Raw genomic sequence first — 26,840 nt, 5'->3', positions numbered from 1 at the left:
ATGTGGAAGAGCGCCATCTACTGGCAAAGCTCTTTAGTGTGGGAGTAAAATAAACACCTAGTGGTAATGATAGCCAAAATGGGCTCTTCGGTTTTGTTTCCTTTTTCCATGAAATTACTTTTTCCATCTTACCTAAACTTTGGATAATGAGGGAAAATTTGGATTTTGGAACTATAAGAACTGCTGCAGGTGTTATGCTTGCAACAATTGTGTTCATGCAATAACCTTTCTAGGGTCACCAGGGCTAGAGGACGTAGAATACATCCTTTTTGTAGGTTGCTTTTTTTTATACCTTTTTTTTTTTTTTAAAGATTTGAATATATTTATTTGGAATGAGAGTGATAAAGAGACATCTTCCATCTGCTGGTTCACTCCCCTGGGGCCAGACTGAAGCCATGAGCCACATTTTCTGCAGGTCTCCCACATGCATGGCAGGTACCCAATGCAGGGACTTGAACAGTCATTCTGATTTGGGATCCAAGAGTTGCAGACGATGGCTGAACCATCTATACCACAGTGCTGGCCCCAGATTAATTTTCCATATCAGCACCTGAAAGTTAAATATGCTGGTAACATTTTCTTTGCCTTAAAACACTTATTTTTATTACTATTATTATTATTATTAGTTCATTTGATAGCAAAACGGACAGAAAAGGAGCCATCCACCAATTGGGTCCCCAGTAATTCAAGGGCTGCTGCCGGGCCATGTGGAAGCTGGGGACTGGACGCTCAGGCCAGTTCTTTGCTGTGGGTGACAGGAACCCGACCATGAAGCCATTACTGCTGTTTCCCAGGGGACACATTGGTCAGAATTACGAACCAGAGCGAGACACTCTACTATGTGACCCAGGAACCTTCATCTCTAGACCCAGTTCCTACTCCATCTTGAAACATTTGTTTCTAAAGTATTCTGCACATATTTGGAAAGAATTGTATTGATAAACTTTACTGCCTAACTAATATTGACCTTGCCCTAATTCAATAATAGGAGTTGAACATTTAAAAGTTATATATCTTATTTCTTTAAAACTTTGCTTAAACTGGATAATTAGATATCTGAGCAAACCAATGATGAAAGAGGTTAAAGTTATCTTTATTTTTGTAAGGAAATAGACCAAGCATTTTTGACACTGGTGAAAATAGCAAAAAGTGTTGGGACTAGTGCAGTGGCACAGCGGGCTGATCTGCCCGGGGCACTGGCATCCCATGTGGGCACTTGTCCACACCCTGGCTGCTCCACTTCCTGTCTGGCTTCCTGCTTATGGCCTGGGAAAGCAGTGGAGGATGCTCAGGTTCTTGGGCCCATGTACCCACATGACCTAGAAGAAGCTCCTGACTTCGTATGGGCTTAGCTCCAGGGTGGTAAGCTAGGTGATGGAAGGCCTCTTGTTCTGAATTTTCTCTCTCTGTAAAATCTGCCTTAAAAGCGTTTTAAGAGAAAGATAATTGTAATACATATTAGCTTGAACTTCTTAAATTTGTTTAATCTGTACATTGACATTTTACTTACTTACTTATTCATTTATTTGAAACTTTTTGAAAGGCAGAGTTGCAGAGAGAGGCAGAGACAGAAAGAGGTCTTCCACCCTCTGGTTGATTCCCTAGATGGCCACAACATCTTGGGCTTGCTGAGACCGAGCCCAGGAATAGGAGCTTCTTTTGGGGTTTAGGGATCCAAGCATCTGGGCCAAACTCTGCAGCTTCTCCAGGGAGCAGGATGGCAAGTAGAGCTTTGGGGTCTTGAATAGTCTCCAATATGGAATGCTAACATCAGAAATGGTGACTTTACCGGCTGTGCCACGTTGACCCCTATCCATTGACATTTTTAAGACTCTTTTTACGTGTATGGTCTTTTGTTTTTAAACACAGAACTACGTTGAAAGAACATTTAAGAATCCACAGTGGAGAAAAGCCTCATCTTTGTAGTATTTGTGGACAAAGTTTTCGCCATGGAAGCTCATATAGGTGCGTAAAGCCCTTTCTTTCCCTAAATTGGATAAAATCATATCTCCATGTTAGTTCCAGATTATCATTTCTCTAATTTAGTATGTAGAATTAAACTTTAAAATGCACAAAATTATTACTGAATAGACTTTTTCTCTCACAAAAGGTTTTATTACCTTCATTCTATGATATGGAGTGTTATTACATGTTTTCTTATTGCCAGGCCTACTAAAGTCTTTACGGTTACCATTGTTTATTGCTTTTCTTTGAAGCACATTAAAACACATTGTTTCCAAAGGTAATGTATTTCTTCACTTTTTAGTAAATAATGCCTTACAATGAGAATGTGTCAGAAGTCACAGTTCTGCTGTCCTCAGTTTTAGAAAATCTTCAGTATGATGATTGTTTTTATAACTTATCTTGTTATTTTTCTGGCTGGATTCCTGACTTTATTTGCAGGTTGTGAAAATTTTTTTCTAAGTAAATCATATGTATTTTTTTAATATTAAATAAGTCTGCAGTTTTAATTTTTCTTAGTCTCCTAATGCTGCTATTTATACTTTCATTTATTATTTAACTCTGCTTAGGGAGTTAATCTGACTATTTACTGGGTTTTGTTACAGTTGAATCAATAGTTTTTAAAAAACTTGAGTGGGAAAGCTTCTCCTTTTAATAGGAGCTAGATAGAGGACTGTGAAGGCAAAAATAATTCAACTTAATGAGTTTTATAATCTGTCCTGGGGTGTCTGTAAAATGAGCACTTTTAAAATTGTTACTTATATGAAAGAATTGACAGAAAGGGAAAGACAGAGAAAGAGGTGTATCTTTTATCTGCTAGTTCATTTCCCAGATGCTTAAGACAGCTAGGGCTAGGAACTTCCTCCAGGTGTCCCCATGGGTTGCTTGACAGAAAACAATTGGGTCACCATTGACTGCTTTTGCAGGGACATTAGCAGAAAGCTGAATCAGAAGCAAAGCAGCTGGGGGCTTGGACGACCACCTTCAGTATGGGTGTCATAAGAGGGCAGGGCCTAACCCTGTCTACCACAGTGCTATTCTGAAAATGAACCACATTTTATTAGTGTGAAGAAAAGTAATGAAATGATGTTCTCATAAAGCTGAGTTTTTAAGACAATATGTTTTCAACTACACATATATAGTATTACTTCATTTACTTCAGGAACTTCATTTGTTTCATTTCTTTCTGTTGTCTTCCTGCTTTTGATATCTCTAAAACTTGGCTGGTCTCATGGAAGGCACCTGCAGACTCTTGGTAGAATCAGTGAAGCAAATACAGGATCTAACAAGACTAGAAGAAATGCCACCCACAAGTGGTGTGAGCTTGAGCAAATGTTGGATTTTTTTTAAAAGTTATTTGTTTGTTAGAGATTGACAGTGATCTCTCAGTTGCTGTTTCGTTCCCTAAATGTTCATGTTCGGGGCTGAGTTAGGGGAACCCATGAGCCAGGGGTGAAGGCTCGGTCTTCCATGTGAATGACCAGGACCCTAGTCCTTGGGCAGTCACCTGCTGCCTTGGGGTACGTGTTGTCAGGGAGCCGAGGAAGGGAGCTGGAGCTCCAACTCGAGCACTGCTGCAGAATGTGGATATCCAAGCAACCTCAAGTGCTGTCTCGTGAAATACATTTTTGAAACAAACAACTATGAACCAGGAGTTAGGTCTTGAAAAACTGGGAAGGACTATGAAAATTAAAAAAAAGTGAGAATAATAATAAAGGTGTTTCTGTATTACCCATTTTAATCATCATCTTTTTTCTGTTATAGACTTCACTTACGAGTACATCATGATGATAAAAGATACGAGTGTGATGAATGTGGTAAAACATTTATTCGTCATGACCACCTTACGAAGCACAAAAAAATACATTCAGGTAAGCTGTATTTTATTATGCTATTTCTAAAACCCCTTATTAAAAAGTATGTGAAAAGTTCATACTATGACATCAGGTTGACTGTAATTTTAATAATTTGGTATATGTTTTACTACTTTGTAAATGCTGGTTCAAAAATGTCTGGAAAAAAGTGTGTGAAGAGAGTTTATGGCATGTTCACTGTAATCTATTGTTTACCCTTTGTGTCTATAAAGTTGAAGTGAAAGTGTGTGAAAGAATTTATGGCTTGTTCACTATAATCCATTGTTTACCTTTTGTGACTATAAAGTTGAAGTAATTCTTTTTCATTTTAGCTAGTACGTAAATATGTGCAACGTACTGGTACTTCCACAAAAGGAGAATCCATGGTAATATTTGTCATTTATATAGATTTGAAAAAAATGTGCCAAAACTAATTAAAAAGGGAATTGTTGGGCCCGGCACGGCTCCATATGGGTGCCGGTTCTAAATCTTGGAGGCCCCATTTCCCATCCAGCTCCCTGCTTTGGGCCTGGGAAAGCAGTCGAGGACGGCCCAAAGCCTTGGCACCCTGCACCTGCCTGGGAGACCTGGAAGAGCTTCTGGCTCTTGGATCAGCACACCTCTGGCTGTTGCAGTCACTTGGAGAGTGAATCATCGAATGGAGGATCTTCCTCTCTGTCTCTCCCCTCCCCCCCCATATATATATATATATATATATCTGACTTTGCAATAAAAATATATAAATCTTTATAGAAAAAAGAATTATTATAATTGGGTGTTAAAATTACCATTATATTGAATTTTGAAACTGCCTTTAAAAAGAGTACATTATTATCCTAATCATTTCAGATCTTTGTATTTATAATACATATGTTTTGGGGATTTCTTTCATATTCTCTGTTGTCCATAAAGTGCTAAGGGAGTGACTGTGTAAGTATAATAATAGGAAAGAACCATATCTAGGAAGAGTACAGCAGGTGAAGGTTACTAGTGCTGTGTAAAGCATCCCCTTAAAAGTCTCAGCAAGTCAGGCTGCATTTTTAGCACCACTGAAAATGTTGGTGAAGCTCTGATGATTCTTCATAGGAATGAATCATGTTTTCATTTACATATGAATTCCAAATTCTGTATCTAGAGGTCACATGCTCTTGTTATATACATATTGAGACCAGGTTTTTAAAGACCAAGAGTTTATAAGTGAATGTAAGAATAGGGCTTGGGAATTGGACTCAGATAATTTTCTACTATGTTTGTGTTTTAACCCATTGCAAATGTTAAAAATCCCCACAGATGAAAGTCTTTTAAAACTAAAGTACTAAGATCTGAAAATCAGAAGGTATTTGTTATAAATAGTAACATGGCCTCATTTCTATTTAATATATGTTCACATTTGAAATGTTTGCTATCCAGATATATGTGTGTGTGTGTGTGTGTGTGTATACCAATTGATACATACACACACATGTTGTTTTTTAGTAATATAAAAACATTTTGTATTTGCATACTTAGAAATACCTAAACACATATATTTAGGAATGTAAGATATCTAATAAAAGAATATTTTTAAAATTCTGACTTTTGAAGTTATTTACCTTGTTGTGTTACATTGAAAGGTCAGGTCTGAAATGTATAGCAAAATCTACCTATTTCTTCTCCATTTAGAAAGAGGAGTCACAGCATGAGTTAAGCATGTGTGTGTAATGAAGTATGTTTGGGTAAGGAATGTGAAGGAAACTGTCCGAAATAAAGATGAGCTCACTTTAGTGGTACATTTCACAAGTGGTTATGTATATATTTTTTGCAAGTTGATATGCATATTTTAATAAAGATACGCCAATCTTTATTTTAAGGTGAAAAGGCTCATCAGTGTGAAGAATGTGGAAAATGTTTTGGTCGTAGGGATCATCTCACTGTTCATTACAAAAGCGTGCACCTGGGAGAAAAAGTGTGGCAAAAGTAAGTGAAAAATCTAAACTTTGGCTAATTACTGGATTGGATGAGTCTCAGTTTTTGGCCGTGCATAGTTTTTCCATGTCAGTTATTTGTTTTTGAAAATACAGATTCACTGAGTTGTACAGCTTTTCCAGGCTTGTCTGCAACTGAAACAGCCAGTTTTGTTCAGCCAGTTTTGTTAAACAGTGCTTTCCATAGCATCTGTTGCTCCTTTATAAACCTAAAAGAATTACATAAAGAATATTTTCTCTAGTTGTTTTTGCTTACTTCAAAGTCTACAGTGTGGTAGATCTTGAAGTCAATGATTAATGTAAAATCTTGAAATTCTTTGGGATATTATGTATCTTGGTTGCTCTATGTGAGCTAAGTAGCTGCCTATGTACTATGCGTAAGAAGACAGCGAGTACAAAATGTTAAGATTTATTTTATTTGAAAGGCAGAGTGATAGGGAGAGACAGAGACAAAGAGCTTGCTACTTATCTCCCCAAATGACTGTGAAGATGTGGGCTGAGCCAGGAACTAGGAACTCCAGTCTAATCTTCCATGTGGGTGGCACTGTTTTGTACTGCTCATTGTCTGGGAGCTATATCAGAAGGAGAGCAGCCAGTACTTAAATTGGTGTTCCAACGTGTCTTAAAGTGCTGTGCCACCAAGCCAGCTCCCCATTGAGTTCTTAATTCAGTGTATGCTAGAAGTGTTGCTGAGTACTAGGATATGAAGACATTCATGAGACTGTTTAGAAGAACTTGAGACGTTGCAAGAATGGATGGCAAAAAGACTTAAAAACTCACTTGCTGAAGGGGTTCTTTAACCTTTTATTTCCATTAACAATTATTCAAAAAAAAAAGCATGGAGCTTTTTGATATAAACTGCATAATATAAAAATATACAAATTGTGTTGACTATATAAATCATATTAGAAATCAAAACTGAAGATTTTCAAGTATTCATTTAAAATGCCCATATGTGTTAGCATAAGTAACATTTTATAAAAAAAATACAAAACAACTTAGAAGAGCAGGATTATTTTGCATTTTTTATAAATGTCTTCAGTGTCTTAAGGCAGCTGGATTGTCATAGCCTTTGCTGTATGTGTTACTTTGGGTAAAGTTAATAAAGAAGATCTAGCCTCACACAGATATGTAATTGGAAACAAGAGGAGCATTGTAATGGCCTTCTCAGGTAATTGTGTGTATTCTTGTTATCCCATTCAAGTGAAGAAGTGGTTGTTCTGTAAAGGTGGCTGCATAGTAGAGTTTGAAACAAGAGCAGTGGATTATTCTTACTCTGTTCCATTCAATTCATGGAGTTTTTGAATGTATTTTGTATCTTGAATGGATTTTTTGGCCGTACATATTTTTTTTTCCCATGTCGTGTATTTTTTCTTGAAAGTACAGGTTCATCAAGTTAGGCACGTTTTCCAGATGTTAGCATATTTCATGGTATGGTATCCACATATCACATTTGTTACTATGGCCTCCTCTCTCTGAAAGGAGTATTGGGAAGCTGTCAAGATCACAATGACAGATTCATGTTTTCCAGAATCTTTAATTAGCTTGAAAGCTGAAAGTTTGTCATTTTTAGAAAGTGTTGTCAGTTGTTTACTTTGAAGGGACTGCTCACTTCATCAGATTTTGAAGAGTTGCCTTTTTTGATACAGCCATCCTAGAATTGCTTCATTTCATCACAGAAATGTTAAAAAGGCTGAGATCTGAAAGGTTAACATTCTTAAATTAATAATTGTGTTCCTTAATCACATCTGTTTTTCTTTCTGTGAATACATGGTGAAGAATGCAATGCCTCTTTAATATATTGGGACATCTCCCTCCTTAGTGCTAAGACAACAGCACTTTTATTCACCATTTCTTTGCATCATAGTATCTTGTAGGGTTTTTTTTTTTTGAAAGATGTATTTGAAAGAATTAAAGAGAATGAGATCTTCCATGTGTTCCTTTACTTCCCAGATGGCCATATGGCCAGGTCTGGGTCGAGCAAAAGCCAGGACCAGGAGGTGTCGTGGGGTTTCCCGTGGGTGGCAGGAATCCAAACACCTGGGCCATCCTCTGCTGCTTTTCCCAGGCCATTAGCAAGGAGCTGATCCAGCATTAGAGCATCTAGGACACAAGCTAGGACCCGTTTGGGATTCTGGCATTGCAAGAGGCAGCTTTACCCGTTATGTCACAATACCGGCCCCAGTTACTATGTTGTTTCGTGAAAGGCCAATAATGCCAGTTATGTTTACTTTCTATCCTCAGCTGTAAAAACCCGAGTGTCCACAGGTATTTCCATGCGTTCCATGATGGCTCCTAGTTGGGTATCATATACTCTGTTTTTAGGGACATGTGGTGACCATTTATATCTGTTTATATTTACCACAAATTTTACTGGAATGAGACAACCAACTCTACCGGTTAGTTAAGGCAACCAATTGTAAGGTTCTTACGATGCCTCCAATTTGCCAAAACCAAATCACTATGAATGTCTGCTTCATCAACCAGAAGTTCCTAGGAGACAGGGCTTTGCTTGATGTTTTGTAAATATTAGTTGAGATGAGTTAAAAATTGTAAATACTATTTGAAACTACTTAAGTATACTTAATTGTATTATATTTCATTTTGGAAATAATTTGCTCAACATCCCAGTAAAACTTAGTGAATATGTTAAAACCAATCTTAAGGAATACTAAATAGCTTTTTAGTGTAATTTGCCATGTATTTATTAGATTTAAATTGTTTCCCAATTGAAATAATAGCTTTAACAATAATCATCGCTTAAATACTAGAAGTTTGTTGTGGGTGTCATGGCTCGGCGTGTTAGGCCACCACTTTGTATCTGAAGAGATGTCTGTTCTGCTGGTGTCCCAGGGAGGCAGCACGTGACGGCTGAAGTAACTGGTTCCCCGACTTCCACATGCGAGACCTGAGTGCAGTTCCTTGTTTCTGGTTTCCATCTGGCCTAGCCCCAATTTTTCTGGCATTTGGGGAATGAACCAATGGCTGGAACATCTCTCTCTCTCTCTCTCTCTTTTCTCTCCATTGCACTAGGCCTCTCAAGTAATTGAGGAAACTTCTGATAGCTATATAACTATTGTAATGTTCACTATTACATTTTAATGTTTAAAATTATTACTTTTCAGGATCTACACTAGGTGCTAATTTCTAAGATAAATTTAGCATGCTTTACAGTATTATTTATGTCTGTCTGCCATTCTCCATACTGACAATGTCAAGATACACTTAAAAAGCAGAATGATGGACTTACAACTGTTTTCTGAAGGACTGTATTAATGTAATAAAATTAGGGGAAATTCGAGAGACTTTGGAACTGTATCATAAAATAAACTTTAAAAAGACTAAAAGTTTGTATTTCATTATTTTTTTACGTGTAAAGTTTATTTTTAAGTTCAAATTCATGATGTTTAATTGCAAGGGAGTCAACCTGTGAGAGCACTGTCACTTTGGTTAATGCAGGTGTTATAATTGTTATACTTCTTTTCCAATCAATCTCACCAGTTTTTTCCTACTCTTCTTAGTCTGTAATTTTTTTTTGAAGATTTATTCACTATTTTTGTTAGAAAGATCTACAGAGAGGAAGAAAGAGAAGATCTTCCATGTACTGGTTCACTCCCCCAGGGGCCACAACAGTCATGGCTGAGTCAGTTCAAAACCAGGAGCTTCTTTCCCAGGCCACAAGCAGGGAGCTGGATGGGAAGTGGAACAGCCAAGACATGAACTGTTACCTATATGGGATCCTGGCACAGAGAAGGCGAGGATTTTAGACACTAGACTATTGTGTGCAGCCCTAGTCTGCAATTCTTAAGTCACATAATCATCACTGAAGTTAGGATATAGAGTGGTTCTAGCTCTGAAAATTTCTACCATTTTTTTCTGTAAGCAGCTTTTCCTTCCTGCTTTAGTCCCCCTTTCAGTCTCCTTTGAGATATTTCCAATATTTTGTTGTTTATTTGATTACCTAATAAAATTCAGTGAGTTAAAGCAATTGAAAATTCCAGCTCATTTTTATAAGTTTTATACTCATTAAAAAAAAAAAAACAGGAAGAAGAGCCAGATTCAAACTAAATGCCTAAAAAAAATTTCCATGTGCCAATGGAATACTGTGTTTTTTTGTTTTCTCTACTTTATTAATCCAAAGATTTTTAAAAATATGCTTGTAAGTAAAGTTTTAACTTATTTTCACTGTTATTAAAATTATACTGAAAAATACACCTTTTTATTTTCTTAGATATAAGGCAACGTTCCATCAATGTGATGTTTGTAAGAAAATTTTTAAAGGCAAGTCAAGCCTAGAAATGCATTTTCGAACACATTCAGGTAAAACGTAATCAATGGTTGTATGTATTTTTATATAGTTATTCAGAAGTATAAGTGTACCTTTTTAACTTTGTTGTTGTAAGTTAAAATTTTTTCCTTATTAAAATGTGTTGTATTGAAGCTCACATCATAAGTAAACAATGTCTTTGTCTCCTAGTATGTAAACCTTACTATTTTAATTTTTTTATACTTTGATAAAATATTTTTGCATAGTGTGTTTACTCAACTTGTAGCTCTCATCTTCCCCTTTTCTGGTTGTTTTATGGTTCCTACTGCTATTCTCTTTTAAAAAATAATGAAAATTTGACTGGATTGTTTTGTTTACCATGTGACTGTTGTGCTATTTCCTTATTACAAAGCTAGTCATCATTTCATGGCTAGTTACAGTGACTGCTGTGCTTCAGCTGATTTTTACTGATCATCACTTTCTAAATGTTTCTCTCCTCTGCTTCAAAAAGTTTATTAGATTCTTTCTTGTAGATTGTCATAACCTTCTTTTGCCTTCTTGCATTAACAGTTCTTGAAATATCTTGATAGAACTCATGGTTTATAAGAGATGGTGAACTTACAAAAAATAAGTTTGTAACCATTCATGATTTAAGAATTTGCCAAATGTAGGTAGTAAGTAAGTTGGGTAATGTAGAATTTGTCCTCCAGGAAATGGTGAAGAATTCTGAACTACGTTTATTCACGTTAACAGTGTACCCTTCTTGGCCACCTGAGTAACTTCATTTTCCTGATTCTTTCTCTTGAGTCAGAATGTCTCTGTGCACTGCTCAGTTCTCACTTTTTGGAATCTTCTGAGCCATATTCCAAACAGACCTTTTCTCTCCCTTTAGCATATCTTTTTCAACAGAAGCGGCACAGTCTGATGGATGTTTGAATTTGGGCTCTGTCAGTTCTGTTGATTCAAATGAAGAGTAGCTGTTTAAGGAGAGTAGCCTAGAGCTGCAGATAGTACTGACTGTGTGTATTGAAGGAATGGATTTCTCATGTTTTCCTGTGACTTTCTTTAATCTCTTCATTGTTTTTAAAGAAATTATTGGAAAATGCATAAGATTTTTTACCTACAAATGACTTATTCTCATCCATGTGTGCTTTGCTTGTGTGAAGCACACAGTGGTGATTGTTCCTGTCTTTTGTAGTTGTCTAATTGAAATAGAGTACATTAACTAGAATGACATAAACAAAACCATAAATGTAGCTTTGGACTTTAATCTTACCTGATTTTTAAAATTTTTATTAATGTGAATTCTTGGTAGGTTATTTTTAATTAACACATACCATCTAAAGATTTTATTTAATATTTTTACTGAATAGCACCCAAAGACCTTAATACATATGTACAACACCTAAAGGTCTTCATATTTTTGTTGAAATGTAGCACCTAAAGATCTGAATCATAACAAGTAACCTAGTAAATGTTTAGAAACTTAAATCTTTAAAAATCAGGTCAATGAATGTTTATTATCGAGTCCATCAGTTTTATAGCCATTACTTAGATCAAGATGAAGAACTCTAGACGCAGCATCTACAGCCTTTCCCCGTCAGCAACCTGCTTGGAAGTGAGAAGGACTACTTTTTGGGTTGTAGCACAAAAAATTTGTTTTTCCCTTTGAGCCTCGTATAAATAGAGTCAGACAATTTTGTCTGACTTTCACTCAGTTCTGGTGATTTTTTGTTTGTTTTCATTATCATGAATATACTCACTGTACCCACTGTCTTTTGAAGTACACTGGGTTTATATTTACCTGGTTCTGTCATGACAAAGTTGCCAGAAACAGTCTTGTTCATGTTGTTTCGTAGAAGTGTGCGTTCATTTCTCTTGAGTGCATGCACTACCCTGGGATGCCCGGCTCACACTAGCCAGTTTTGCATCATAACTGTCTGTAAACAGAACAGTGTAAAACTGGCCTCTAATTACACTGACATCTAATTGCTCCACATTTTGACCGGCATTGTCGTTGTGTGTTTTTTCAATCCCAAAGAGGTAGCACTGTCCGAAACAGCTCTAATAAGCATCCTGTGATGAATCCTGGTATTGAACACCTTTCTGTTTTGTTGGTCACTGGGAGATCTACTTTAATTTTCTATTCATTTTCTCAAATGGAATTATCTGCCTTTTTCTAACTGATAAAGTTTTTTCTGTATCCTGGATATGAAGATATATTTGTATCTTCAACTTTGTGATTTGCCTTTTTATCCTAGTAGTGGTATCTTTCATTGAACAAAGATTCTGAATTTTAAAGAAGTTAATTTTTGTTGTTTTTCTTGTATGTGCTCTGTGAGAAACTCCCTTAGCTTTGGGTAACAAAGATTCTTTTTGCTTAGGTTTATGGAGATAGTTATTTCACTTTGATACTTAGATCTGTAAATCCTCTGTACTTTGTTTTTGTATCATTGGTAGAAGTGGGGAGAATTTTATTTCTATATGGGAGTGGCCAGTTGCCCAGCATTGTTTACTGAACTCTATTTTAATCATTGTATTTGCTGGACAAATGTTTTAAATTAAGTGATAATATATGTGTGATTTATGTCTGACTTTGATTTTGTTGGGTTGTGTTATACTAATGCCCTTGCACCAATACCTACTCCATTTTAATTATTGTGGTTTTATAAGACACCTTGATATATAGAAACATAAATACTCCCCCCGTATTCTTTATTATCATTCTTTTTACATAAATTTGAATACAGATGATTAATTTTCACATACAGAAATATCTACTAGGTGTTGGAGTTTTATTGAATTTATGCCTAATTTTCCTTTTTGTATCTTTATAATATTCAATCGTCCATTACATGGCTACTGAATGTACCTGTAGTAGTTTGTCTTTTTCAAATTTTCCTCAATGTTATATTCTAGTTTTAAGTGTACCACCTTATACATCTACCATAAAATTTGTAGCTAGAAATGTGATACTTAAGTATAAACTTTAAACTCTATTTTTTTAAAATATATATATATTTTTTGTTGGGAAGACAGACTTATAGACTTGCAGAGAGGAGAGAGAGGGAAAGATCTTCCATTCTCTGGTTCACTCCCCAAGTGGCCGCAATGGCCAGAGCTGAGCCAATTTGAAGCCACGAGCTTATTCCAGGTCTCCCACAGGGGTGCAGGATTCCAAGGCTTTGAGCCATCTACTATTGCTTTGCCAGACCACAAGCAGGTAGCTGGATGGAAAGTGGAGCAGCCGGCACGGAACCAGTGCCCATATGGATTCAAGTGCTTGAAGGGGGAGGATTAGTCAATTGACTCATTGCACTGGACCCTAAACTCTATTTTTATGTGTTTATTATATGTGAAAATGCAGTTGCCATATGCTTTTTATGCTGACTTTGCAAAATTCTCTAATTTTTATAGTTTAGATGTTTTGATTTTTTAAACAGAGAATGGGTCATCTGAAAATCTGTCTGATTTTTCCTTTTCAAGTCCTTGCAATTGGCGTGCACATACACATACAGTCTTTTAGTTTTTATGTGTTTATTTGGAAGGCAGAAGGAAATAATATCCTCCATATAGTGGTTTACTCACCAAATGCAGGTGAGGCTGAGCTGGATGGAAGCAAAGCCGAGAACTCTGCCTGAAACTCCAGCGTGGCGGCAGGGAACAAGGCTGAGTTATCACTGTGGTGTTTTCTGTTAAGATGAATTGAAAGCAGATTCAGTCCTAGGGCATCTGATCAGGATGCAGATGTCCTCACCTTGTAGGCTGGAGGAAACAAAACCTTTTTATTTCACAGATTTTTTTTTTTTTAAGTTGGGATAAAATTGATGACAATAATAATAGTTTGGGTTTTCCAAGCACTCACACGTGCTAGGTATAGTCTCAGCTTTGTCTTATTTAGTCTGTTCACTAGCTCTGACACAGGTACTATTACTACAATACAGATTAGCAATCAAGACTTGGAGTTTGCAAGCCTGCTCAAGGTTTGCCTGGTAAAATCTGTGTTTACTTTTACTGTCTCCATTTTGTGATTGTATACTTTGTTATTGCTATTACTAAGTTCTTACGTGTATTCAAATGCAAAGAATGCTACTTAAAATCATGTTACCAGGTGAGTAAAATTAATTCCACTTTTATTCATACAGGTGAAAAACCATACAAGTGTCAAATTTGCAATCAGTCTTTTAGAATTAAGAAAACTTTAACCAAGCATCTGGTTATTCATTCTGATGCCCGACCTTTCAACTGCCAGCACTGTAATGCAACATTTAAGCGCAAAGACAAACTGAAGTATCACATTGACCATGTTCATGGGATAAAGTCTCCTGATGATCCCCTTAGTACTTCTGAAGAAAAACTTGTATCCTTACCAGTGGAGTACTCATCTGATGATAAACTCTTTGAAGCAGAAACAAAACAATATATGGACCAGCCAAAAAGCTATCCATCTGAAGCCAAGACTATGTTACAGAATGTGTCTGCTGAAGTTTGTGTTCCAGTAACGTTGGTTCCAGTTCAGATGCCTGACGCATCCAATGATCTGGTACGACATACTACCACTCTGCCTCCATCTTCCCATGAGATCCTGCCGCCACCCCCACAATCAACTGATTATCCTCGAGCAGCCGACTTGGCCTTTTTGGAAAAGTATACCCTCACTCCTCAACCTGCAAATATAGTTCATCCAGTCCGACCTGAGCAAATGCTGGATCCCAGAGAACAGTCTTATCTTGGAACATTACTGGGTCTTGATAATACTACTGCTGTTCAAAATATTTCTACGAATGAGCATCATTCATGAGTTATTCTAAACATTCCACAGACTTTGGATGGTTCTGTGCTAATGTAGCTAAGATCTGATGTTTTATCAGTTAGTGGGCTGCTGTTTTTTTTTTTTTTTCATTTTCTTAAGTTTCCCATGTTCTCAGAACAATTTCAAATCACGAAAACCATGTGTATTTGTTTACTGAACATATGAATATTTGGACATTTTCTGGCATAATATTTGAGGCGTTTTTTGTGATTTTTTTTAAAAGATGATTTAGTGCTAATTTTTAATAGGTTCTCAAACTTTTTCACAGTTACTAGGTGTTGGCTTTTTTTTTTTTTAAATAATCGCTGGAAAATTTTATTAGTCTCATTCCTATTTTCTCCCTTTCCCAGATTCTAACAGCTTCAAGAACTTTAAGAACGAAAGTAAGAACATGTGAATAACTGCAGCTGTTCTTTATCCTAAGTTAAGATTTATTATCAATCCATCCAGATGTTTAAAACAGAAATTTGGAACTTGAATTTATAAGAAAATCTTGGATAGTTCTATGTTGTTTCCATTTCAATTTGTCCATAATTTCAGGTTATCTTTATCTTTTGGACTTTTGACCAACTCACAACCAGAAAACTAAGATTAACTTATTAATATAGTTGAAATAATTATCCAGATAAGTGATTTTTACCTATACTTCAATCATTATGAGTAAGAAATACAACCTTAGGTCTAGAAGTTGAATTTTGCAAGTTGAAAATGTTCTAAGAGAAATATGACAGTTTTAACTAGATGTTTTTGTAGCTCACCTTTTGTATTTTGCTATTTATTTCAGAAACATTAATAATATAGTACAGCATAAGTCTTCATCTCATTAAAGAAGGGGTGATCATTACAATTAATGACAGTTAATTGAATACACTACTTTTGATTTAATTTTCTGTGACGCAAACTCTGAGGAACACAATCTTGTTATCTTATGTCTAATTCTTAGAAGTGCCAAACAGTTTGTAAAATTTGTGTCTACTCTAGCTCAGTGTCACTTGAAAATGGAATCACTACTCATATTCTGATTTGCATGCAGTTTAAGTTTTTATATATACTTTCACCCTATCTAATTATTCTTGATTTTTATTTTTGTGTCAGACAAAAGTTGAGGACTTATGAGAGGAAATAGCAATTACAATAAAACCTTACTGATTAATACGAATTGAGGAAAAAGTCAAAATTATAACTTGCCTGTAAAGACATGCACTTTCCATATTTTTGATTCAATTTAAATTTAAACCAGGAAAATATTTCCTGGTAGAACTGCTTGAGCATTAGGTTAGACAGGGTTGATTTATTATTAGCATGTCAGTTGTATGTGAACTACTGGGAAATAGTAGGTTTAAACAATTTCTGTTTCATTTGTGTTTACACTCCCAATTGCTTTAAGCACTTTTGTGTGTGTGCGTCAACTGTAAAAAGTCTGGCCTGGCCCTTGTGAGGAAAAAACAAAATATAATGAACTTTTAGTGAATAAAATTTAACCAGTTAGTACCAGTAAGTAAAGGGGGTGGGAGGGGCCTGTTTGCTGAAGCACTTAAGAAATGAAGGTACTTGACAGGAACATTTGCCATAGTAGTGATAAAACAGAAGATAAAACAGATGTTTGAGAACAGAGGCACTTAACCAAAGTAGCTGATATAAATGAAAAACCAACCTGAGTTTTGCCTTATTTATCAAGGTTTGCTTATAATTATATTAGGACCAGTAGACTTAATTACTGTATTTCTTTTTAAAACATTCTTACTCTTGGTAAAAATGTTATATCTGAGGTACTTATGCGGTTGAGTTTTACTATGTGAGGTACTGTTGCTCCGTTAGGCTTTCAAATTGACCTAAAAATGCCTATCTTTATGATTTTTTGTCATGAAGACTGGCAACTTCACTAAAAATCGTACTACAATAAAAACAAATCTTACTTAAAAATATACCTGCCTTACATATACCTAATGTAGAACATTTGGACTCATAAAAGGCAAATGGTATACATATAGATGTGTGTAAATCATATATATATATTACAATATATATATATTTGGTGGCAGAAAAAAGAAGATACTACGTTTTCACATTGAAAAGAATACTTTGCTTTTTGAAGTATTTACAGTAGAATTCTTTCAATAATGATGTCCTAATACTTTAAATATATGATTTAATAATAGAATTGGTTTACACAGAACTGTTCTGGAATACATCTCTTATATGAAGTGAAATACTGTATAATTGTACTTAGCTATTACTGTAGATAACTGAAACTTGAATAGTGATTTACTGTTTTATAAAATGCTTTCACATATGCTATCTCATTTGAACCTCATAACCAGCTCTGAAATAGAAAGGACATGCTATATTCTTATGTTAGAGAAGAGTAATCTGAGGTTAAAATCAAAGAATTCGTGTTACTGCATTCATATGGTCAAGAAGTAGCAGAGCTGCTAGCAGGAAAAGGAGAAGCAAGCATTGGTGCATGCTGCCTCGGTGCCTGGCGCTGCACGGTCTCTCTGATGTAGTATGAACCCAGTCTCGGGGGCTGGTCGTGGGATTCTTACAAAGAAATGGTCTTAACAAACAACAGGGCAACAAATTTACCTGCTGCCTCTAATTTCCAGAAATATGAGAAAATCCTTAAATTGTGACAACCTTATGCATGGATTTGGGCAAACTGAATATATATAACATTTTCAAGTTGGCACAAAAAATATAAAATGAGGCCTCTTTTAAGATGACCATTCTATAACTCTAAAATCTGCTTATTTTGTAAATATATATACAATTTAGAATCTGGCAACTAAGTGTAGCCTCATTCAGAATTTATTTTATGAGTATAATTTATTGTTTTAAATTAATTTTAGCAGATAGCAGTTAGCACTTAATCTGTACATTGAATAATTTGTCATGTGCAGAAATTCGCTGACCTAATCAGTTTTGAACATAAATGCACCAAAGATTTTTAGTGGGTATTATATAGTTTTAAAAAAAAATTAAATTCTTCGTTGTGTGAATAAATATTTGTCCAAAGAAGCACATTTAAAGTCCTGGAATAATGGATTTTTAAAAAGTAGTTAGTTTGAATATTGAGATAAAGTATTAAGTGTTTGTGTCAATATGTATAAAAGTAAAAACAGAAGAAAATACTCTGGGAATAGTCATACTGACCAACTGGTGACAAGGAATAATACTGTTTTCCACAGTTTAATTAATTGAATGTTATGTTTTTAGTGAACACTATCAAATGCTAAATAATAAGTTTATTTTTTACACTACACTATCTAAATAATTTTGGCCTTAATTTTTCTTAAGTCAAGTTGAGATTATTTTTCTAAGAGACTCCATCTGCTTTTTTTGCAGCCTAAAATACCATCTGAGGTTGGGGGTGTCCCTCATTGCCAGCAAGATTTAACCAACACCTGTAAAGGCAGTGGTCTTTGCATACTTTTAATTTAAATACTTGTTGCTGGAAGAAGAGGAATAGCAAAAGATTTTAAATTGGTGCTTTATTAAGAGACTTCCTTTAAAGGGACAATAGATCATGAAATACGTACACTAATACATTTTTTAAAAATCAACTTTAAAGTGTGAGAACATCTTTGTAGAGTGAATATAAACAATTAGTTAAGGGCTAATAAGGTACTTGACTGTATAATTGCAAACACAGTTGAGCTTTCCCACCATATCATTATAAAACATCATTGATGTAAAGTCAGATTTTGAGCATTAGATCTTTGACAGTGTCCTTTTGTACCCATTCTTTTCTGTGTTGAATACTTTGTGCCTTTTCTCTGTGTTGTGGTCACTTACAATCGATCCTGCTGGCTAGATTGTATCGGTTAATAAATGATGTGTTGTTTCCGGTTTGCTTTTTTTTTAATTATCATTATTATTTTTATGAATCTTACATTTGGTTGCCTGCTGGTTGGGCAACCTTTTTTTTTTTTTTTTCTCTTAGATTGCTTTAAGCTTATATAGGAAAATTGGCACTACGTACAAGGTGGACGTTTGTGTGTTTATGATTTTTGTACCTTTTTTTTTCTTAATTCTCTACTATGGCCTTTATCATTACTTTGAAGTCACTCCTGGGCCTGTCTCCAGATGCTTATTAGAGGAATCTGACAAAATTAATAGCTCATGTTCTCTCTCTTTTTCTCTTTTTCCTAAATAACTAGTTATCATACAACTCTGCACTGATAAAGCTTCTTATTTCTGTTTGCCTAAAACTGAGCAAAAGTTTATAGATTGAAATGAGTTTCTCTTTGGAGCGGCAACATCCCAAATAACATATAGCTTGAGTTGATGAACTCGGGAAGACATGAGACTTAAACATCCTACTTTGAACATTTTAAAATTTGGTGCCAAAATGGAGATGACTGAAATGAAAAACTGTAATGAGGAACAAGTAGCATTTCTAATCTTTTAGTATGATAAATGTTACTTGCTGTTAGAGAAAGTAGTAGATAACATGAGAATAATTTTCTAAGCCATTGTTTGAAACAAAACAATTTTTCTTTCCATCTTACCTTTCTCTTTTCTTTACATATCTCTCTTCTAGTCTGTAGTGGTTTGGGGGTGGGTAGGTCCTGCTTAACAACATTTTTACTTAAGATGTATTTTCCCCAATTATATCAGCATGTTTTCTGCCTTTTCTCCTTGGAAATAGCATTAATACAATAGAGGTAGTAGGATTAGGTTATGTGGAAGATGGGAGAACGCAAGTTTTTGTAGAGAGAGTGTGCCTGTTTTGCTTATTTATGTTTCAGCTTGCTGAGTGTGTTGGTCTTCAGTCTTTGACTTCTGAAAAAAATCCCAAAAGTAATATTTAGTCTGCAGTCATTTAAAGAAAAATTAAAGATTTTATTCACAGCATAGAGGTTATACAACAATGAAAGTAAACCCCTTTGTTCAACTTCTCAGACAAAAACAATTCAATCATTACATCTAAAATATTTTTTAATGAAGAGCATGTATACACCTTGTTGTCTGTTGTGCCTCTGCTTGGTATTCCTGCTTTCATTAAAGTTGGACAGTGTACTATAGTGTCATTATGAAATATTTATTCCTTACAACAATCAAGTTCTTATCCATCCTTCTCGCTAAAACTGTGTGACAGTTGGTGAATGTGACTGCCAAAAGATGACACAACACTGGGATTTTAGCTGCTCTGTATCATGGGAGATACTTTGATGAAGGGGATTTATGTTGTACATTAAGATAGAAATGTTTTTAAACTTGCTTTTTGTCTCAAACAATAATTTTTGTCTTTTAATTAAGGATACTTTTAAATTCAATGACAAGGAAAAGTCTAAAATGTCAAAATTCATTGTTAACTGAGTGTAAAATACCTTGTGAGTTTTATAAATATCTTGGCTGTCTCATGTTTATTAAGTACAAATGTCTATAGAAAAATTGAGTTCTTTGTGACAAATAGGAAGTGTCTTGTATATTGAACTAGTTCTTTGTGTTATTTTGATATTTAAAATAAATATAAAGTTCTTTGTTCCCGATAAGCACATCTAGGTTTTATTGAGTTATATTTCTTAGCATGGAAACACTGTACTTTGTATGCCTGCAGAAAAATGGATCATTAACATGTGAAAAAGAGAATCATTGGATACATGTAAACATTTATTTTTCATAAGCTACACATAACTTTGTGACATTTTTATACTTAATGTAAAACGTTAAACTACTTAATGATTTTTAGTTGTTAATATAAACTCATATGTTAGTGATAACTATTTGGCTTGAAATAGTCATGCTATTTTTTTTTTTTGAAAGAAGTCTGAAATTCAGTAAAATCCCACTAATGAAGTGAGATGAACTATTAGGGTAGCCACTCTTCTATCTAACTTACACAGTCCCACTGCTCCAGCCTGGGTTGCTGTCATCACCATCTCAAGCCACATCAGCGGTTAGTAGGCTTTCTCTGTCAGGGAAGCTTCTCCATGTTGGGAGAGCAGCACAGTCCATGGGTAGCAAAATGGGTCTTCTATCAGAAGACAGTGTTTTATGGTTCTTTAGATCTGAGGTCATCAAAACTCTTTGTAAAGGAAAAAAAAAAATTAACATTAGGCAGGCCACATGATTTCTGTCATGACTATTCTGCCATTATAGTGGAAAAGCCATCCCAGATGACATGCAATGAGTGAGCATGACTGTGCTCCAATAAGACTTTGCAAAAATCAGTGAGATGGATGGAGTGGGGTCTCAGGTCATAGTTGCTTGTTTCTGGATTACGTAGTAGTTGATATGATAGTTTGGAACAAATAGCCACCACACTAGGCCTAAACATTCAGTCTTTACCACCCCAATAACAAAACTAGGATCTGCTTTTCAAAAGGCATGGCCTTTTTCCTAAACCTGGAATCCTGTGTTATAATTCCGCTCTGTAACTTGCCAGAGCTTCTACCCCATATCTCTACCCTGCTTCTACTCCTTATCTCTGTCATGCACACTGGAGTCTTTCCAGCCACATAGCATAAGAAGCAAGGTGACACACACTGCAACCTGGATCTGCCTCAGGTTTACCTGCTCCAGACCTCACTTGAAAATGTGGATCTTACAGTTTACCAGGTGAACAGATTGGTGACACATGCCTTAATAAAGCATTCACTGCATCCAAACAAGGCACAGCAAGTGGTTAGAACAGATGTCAAGGCTTATCAGACCATTAGAACCCTAAACATTTTGTGATATGGCAGAAATCTGAACTTTGTTATAATGCTATGATCTGGTCCCTAAAATTATGTGGGAGGTTTAGACACCAAAATGTTAGATTAGCAGGTGTAAGAAAATGAAACCTTAATCCAGTTACAGTGAAGCCTCTGGGAAATGCTAAATGAAAAGATGGAATCACTGTTCCAACATCAAATCTAGGCTTTGGGATACCCTGGGAACCAGGTAAAAGACTTCAGTTAGGTTTCTCTTCAGATGTAGTTATGCTGCCTTTATGTCAAGCAACACGATAGTAAATTGCTCACCTTATTTCTGTGGTCCTTGATCAATTAATTATTGCCACAGCTCTGCCTTGAATTACTCTTCAGTCTTGGGCATACTGTGGTAAACGCTGTAATATTTTTTCTATTAAGTGCCAAGTGAACTTGTTCCTTGAGGATTCCATCATTTATGTGGAGATGAAACTATTTTCATTATAACATTTTCTGTCATCATTATGACCTATAAAAAGTCGCCATGAGTCCTTTTATAGATGACTGAGACATCATAGCTCCTGCATTTCTTTACCCTATGGGCAAAGATTTGTGGTGGTATAGTTAGATATTTATGCACGTTAATGGGTGAGTTAGTTGAATATAAGGCAGATGGGGTGTCCTCCGATGTTCCTACCTTCTGGAGCCATTAGATATCTAACTCCACAGGGTGCCAAGTAGATCCTGGCATTTTCATTTAATAGATGCTAAAACACCATTGAATGCAACTTTCAGTTAGTGAATATAGGAGACTTTCAAAGCCATATCTCCACTCCATACTTGAGTCAAGGTATTAAATAGGTAGAATGATGGTTCCTTATGACTAGTCCCTTGGTCTTTCATCAGTACAATCTGTAGAATTCCATGTAAAAACACAAAACTCAGGGCCACTGCTGTATCCATCAGAGTTACAGAGTCAACACAATATAAGCAAAATTTAACTGTTTGCAAAGATGTAGTCATAACATTAGAAAACATAAAAAAATTATGGGCTTGACATGGTGGTTTAGTAGCTAAAGTCCTCGCCTTGAGCATCCCAGAATCCTATGTGGGCGCTCGTTCTAATCTCATCATCCCTGCTTCCCATCCGGCTTTCTGCTTGTGGCCTGGGAAAGTAGTCTAGGATGGCCCAAGACCTTGGGATCCTGCACCTGAGTGGGAGACCTAAAGGAGTTTGCTGGCTCCTGGCTTCAAACCAGCACAGCAGCAGCCATTGCAGTCACTTAGGGAGTGAATCAAGGGACAGACTATCTTCCTGTCTCTCCTCCTCTCTGTGTATCTGGCTTTGCAATAATAGTAAAAAAAAAATTAATAAATATATATGTCATATATATATATATAACTATAGTTATATAGTTATATATGTCATTGGGACAAGTCACAACAGGGTATTCTGACCCCCCATTAAAGGGAAGAATCTTTGTGGAGAGGGTACCTTTACACGGTTTTGAATGTGGAGACAATCAACCAGCAACCCAAGATGGGGGTGAGAGAGTCAGCAAAATCTTCCCTCTTGTGAAATATAACAGAAGACAAAGGAAGAAAACATGTTTGCAGCTGGTCCACACAAAGAGATGTATGTTAGTATGTTTATGTTAGTAGCAGCATTGCTTTATTTTATTAAGAATGAGCCAACAGAAAAAGTTGTGTTGAGTATTGTAGCATTAACCTAGAGAGGGTTTATTTGCAATGATAATTTGATGAGCAACATCCACATTAAAATATGAAATGTGTTTGAAAATAATAATTCATATTGATGTTTTTGCTGAAACCAAAGTAGGTAGTAGTGCCCTCATAGTCCTGACGGTTAAAAAAATTTTTTTATTTGTGTAAGTATTGTTAAAGTAATAAAGTGTAACTCCAGGCTGTAGTTCCACATGTCATCTTCATTTGTTTGCCACGGAGACCTTTTATTCTTAAGTTGTGTTGTCATACATTCTGTCTGTGTCTGTCTGTCTGTTTATCTGAAGATTCCTGTTACCTTCAGAAGCAGATTCAAATAAAGCACCTGGACACCTATCCTGGCTTTGTCTCTTCCAAGTTAGCAGTGGGCCCCGAATTCCTTGTCTGTAAAATTTAAAAAATAAATTTAATTGATCGGGATGATATTCTGCCAGCTCTACCTTCAAACCAGAGATGGTCTCTCTAAGAGACTGTTCAATCTATCTGGACAATAAGATGCTGGACTCTATGCCTGGTATATGTATGCAAAGAAAGAATCTTGACTGAATTTGAACCGTAATACTGCAGCAAGGTGGAGGAATCCACCATGAGAGGAAGGTATGGGGAGGGGCTGGGGGAATCCCAGAGCCAATGAAACTGTGTCACACAATGCAACATAAATAAATAAATAAACAAACAAAACAAAAAACTTCTAATGAAAGCTCATACATGTATGAAACGGGCTTTAAATTAGTCCTGGCGTAGTCACAGGCAAGCTACAATCATTATTCTCAGATCCTGCAATTACATTAGAAACCAAGAAGTGACTTATCAAGTGACTTACTGGGGATCAAAAGGTTTCATTTAGCTAACCAGGCTCGTTCCGGCATCCTGAGCTAAGAGACACACAGTTGTACCGAGATGCTGCCATGGGCAGTTACTAAAAGAAATGCCTCGCACGAATCAGATTTAACGTTCGATGCGTTTCTAGCACTGGGCTCGGGAAGCCGTGGAAATAAATGTGACTCACTCTGGGCGGACTGGACTCCATGCCAAGAGCGTCCCTCTCGCGTCAGCCTCGGCACCTGAACGGTCACTGCTTCCACTTTGGAAACGCTGGTAATTTTCCTCCTTTTCAACACGGCAGGTCTATAAAACCTGAGGACAGACTTCGGTTCTAGAACGAGGATTTCAGGACCCCTCAGGGGCGCAGTCACAGAGCCGGCCGCGATCACCGACAGCACCCGCAGCGCGCCGGTATCATTTAAATGAGGCGCGGCCGCCTGATTGGCCAGCGCCCTGTGCCCTGATTGGCTCCGAGGCGCCGGGGGCGGTGCCCGGGGCCACCAATTGGCAGAGGCGGTAAGTTTAAACAAGGCGAAGAGGCCATAGTTGTTTGCGGCTCTGTTGCGCTGCTCAGCGTTTCTGTCTCCGGCTTGCACGGTCGGCTGTTGGGAAAGGAAAGGAGGATTCACGCTCTGGGCCTGCACAGCCGCCGCTGAGGGGAGGCCGCCGGCGGGGCTCGGGCTGCCATGGCGGCCCGGCGTGTGGGGCGAGGCTGCTGGGAGGTGAGCCCCGGCGAGCGCAGGCCACTGGCCCGGCGGCGCGGCCCCGCGGCCGAGCGGGACGAGGAGGAGGCGGCTTCCCCGCCGCTGCTGTCCCTCAGCCACTTCTGCAGGTCGCCCTTCCTGTGCTTCGGCGACGTGCGCGTGGGGTCCTCGTGCACGCGGCCTCTGGCGCTGGACAACCCCAACGCGGAGGAGGCCGAGGTGAAGGTGTGGCACCTGCCGGCCGCCGAGCTGGGCTTCAGCGTGTCGCCGAGCCACTTCGTGCTGCAGGTGAGGCGGTGTGGGAAGGAACACGGGAGGGCCTGGGCGGGTTCTGGGGGACCCGCAGGGAAGGCCTGGACGGGTTCTGGGGGACCCCGCACGGGAAGGCCCTCGGAGGGTTCTGGGGGACCCCGCAGGGAAGGCCTGGGCGGGTTCTGGGGGACCCGCAGGGAAGGCCTGGGCGGGTTCTGGGGGACCCGCAGGGAAGGCCTGGACGGGTTCTGGGGGACCCCGCACGGAAGGCCCTCGGAGAGTTCTGGGGGTCGCTTCACAGTGCGGTTTGCTTTTCTCTCTGAAGCTGGGGATGGGTACCGACTGGGGCGGTGACAAGCCCTCTAGACTTCAGCCCTTGCAAAACACTCCTGCGGTCCTAGATTTTTTTCCTAGAAATTTTTAAACTCTTTTTTGGGGGTGGGGGTTAGTGATTGATTAGAACTACTTTTGGATAACTTCTAGTGAGCCTCCTGTCAGTCTAATGTGCATTTCAGTCTCACGGTGTTGCTGCGCCTTCTGTTGAAATAGTGATGCTTTGCAGTAGACTGCAGTATTTGTACGTGGTGTGTATGTGTGCTTTCAGTATTGTAGCTGCTAGTGTAATTTCAATGTTTTCCTGTAGTGTTCCCGGTACTCTTTCGGGAAGCTCCCCTTGGCTTTGACAGCGTTGTTTTGGCCCAAGGTGTGCTCCTGAAGTAGTACAGGAGGGATTGGTTTGGCAGCAACAATTCCTGTCAGCTGCCTAAGTCACCTGCCACTCCCCTCTGCCCCAGGACTCACTGCTGCCACCCTTTCCTTCCTAAATCCACATCATACTTTGGCTTGCTCCTTTTTGTTATTGTATGCGACGCAAGTTTTCTTGGGGTTTTGAATGAATTCTGTTTTACGGAATTTACTGCTGTTTTTGAGAGCAGCTGCGTGTTGGTGTTAAGGTTCCTTGTCTTTTTGCTCCAGAGGCAGAGTGTGTGAGGGCAGGGTGTTGCACTTGGTCTACCCGCCAGGCTGCAGGTTTACATGTTAAGGCTTCCTGGGTCCTAAGGACTTCAGCAAAGCTTCATTCTGGATGTGTGTAACCATAGCAACTGCTTCAGAGGAATATGAGCACTAAATGAGTTTTGAAACATTCTGGTTTGCATAGAACCTAACAATTGATAAATTATCATACATATACTATATGACGATGTGAATTTTAAAAAATAGTTGATCTGTTTTATATTTCTTTTGGAATAAAATCTTCATAATGTAAGATTGTTCTATAATGAGATAGAACTACTGTGCATCCCAAAGAAATAGAACAATCAAAATGATTTTGAGACCATTCCATGGTTTTCCTACAATTGATACAATTGAAACAATTGAAATTTTATAACTTTATCCCATGATGGACATTACAATTACTAATGACTTTTTTGTTCCGATGGAATGAGCACATAAGGTTGGAAAAAGATATTTGACTTACTAGATTTTGTTAGGGTATAGAGTATTATTGACTAATCATTTTTAATCCTTTTTCTAAGTATGTAGCATGTTTTCATTGTTAGGCAATTAGCATAGTCAGAATCACTGAAACTCTATTCTTTCACTATAGCCTAAAGAAAAAATTGTGATTTCTGTTAACTGGACACCACTGAAAGAAGGCCGAGTCAGAGAGATTGTGACGTTCCTTGTAAACAATATTGTGAAACACCAAGCAATATTACTAGGAAATGCAGAAGAGAAGAAAAAGAAGAAGGTAATGTTTTAATCATTCCGTGATTTACTCTAAGGAAATGTTTAATGTGTAAAATTATGTTGATGA

At 37.3% G+C, this 26,840-nt stretch overlaps 2 protein-coding genes and 1 long non-coding RNA gene across 5 annotated transcripts in view; 2 read left to right on the top strand and 1 right to left on the bottom strand.

Annotated features, from left to right (window-relative positions):
• Positions 1 to 16,018, top strand: part of ZBTB41 (zinc finger and BTB domain containing 41) — a 35,536-nt gene extending 19,518 nt beyond the window's left edge. For both annotated transcript variants that reach the window (XM_040985405.1, XM_040985404.1), the window contains 5 exons: positions 1,870 to 1,965; positions 3,727 to 3,833; positions 5,666 to 5,771; positions 10,011 to 10,099; positions 14,192 to 16,018. In XM_040985405.1, coding sequence (XP_040841339.1) covers positions 1,870 to 1,965; positions 3,727 to 3,833; positions 5,666 to 5,771; positions 10,011 to 10,099; positions 14,192 to 14,847 — 1,054 coding nt within the window. In that variant the 3' untranslated portion in view covers positions 14,848 to 16,018. The remainder of the gene's footprint in view (positions 1 to 1,869; positions 1,966 to 3,726; positions 3,834 to 5,665; positions 5,772 to 10,010; positions 10,100 to 14,191) is intronic.
• Positions 16,019 to 20,747: 4,729 nt separating this feature from the next.
• LOC121159928 lies at positions 20,748 to 24,468 on the bottom strand. 2 transcript variants are annotated; one of them, XR_005884463.1, is made up of 3 exons: positions 24,250 to 24,467; positions 23,539 to 23,624; positions 20,748 to 20,890 (listed from the first exon to the last, which is right to left on the bottom strand). It is a non-coding gene; the product is annotated as an uncharacterized LOC121159928 (long non-coding RNA). The 2 variants fall into 2 exon arrangements; XR_005884462.1 differs by lacking the exon at positions 20,748 to 20,890 and having other exon boundaries at positions 23,210 to 23,624; positions 24,250 to 24,468.
• A 283-nt stretch (positions 24,469 to 24,751) lies between these two features.
• Positions 24,752 to 26,840, top strand: part of ASPM (assembly factor for spindle microtubules) — a 43,736-nt gene continuing 41,647 nt past the window's right edge. Inside the window, exons 1-2 of the mRNA XM_040985778.1 lie at positions 24,752 to 25,321; positions 26,631 to 26,774. Coding sequence (XP_040841712.1) covers positions 24,752 to 25,321; positions 26,631 to 26,774 — 714 coding nt within the window. The remainder of the gene's footprint in view (positions 25,322 to 26,630; positions 26,775 to 26,840) is intronic.

The sequence above is a fragment of the Ochotona curzoniae genome, unplaced genomic scaffold, assembly GCF_017591425.1.
Source record: "Ochotona curzoniae isolate NIBS_2020 unplaced genomic scaffold, NIBS_Ocur_1.0 contig_430, whole genome shotgun sequence".
Classification (NCBI taxonomy): Eukaryota; Metazoa; Chordata; class Mammalia; order Lagomorpha; family Ochotonidae; genus Ochotona; species Ochotona curzoniae.
Note: the sequence above shows the minus strand (reverse complement) of the source record. Positions and strands in the feature narration are given on the sequence as shown.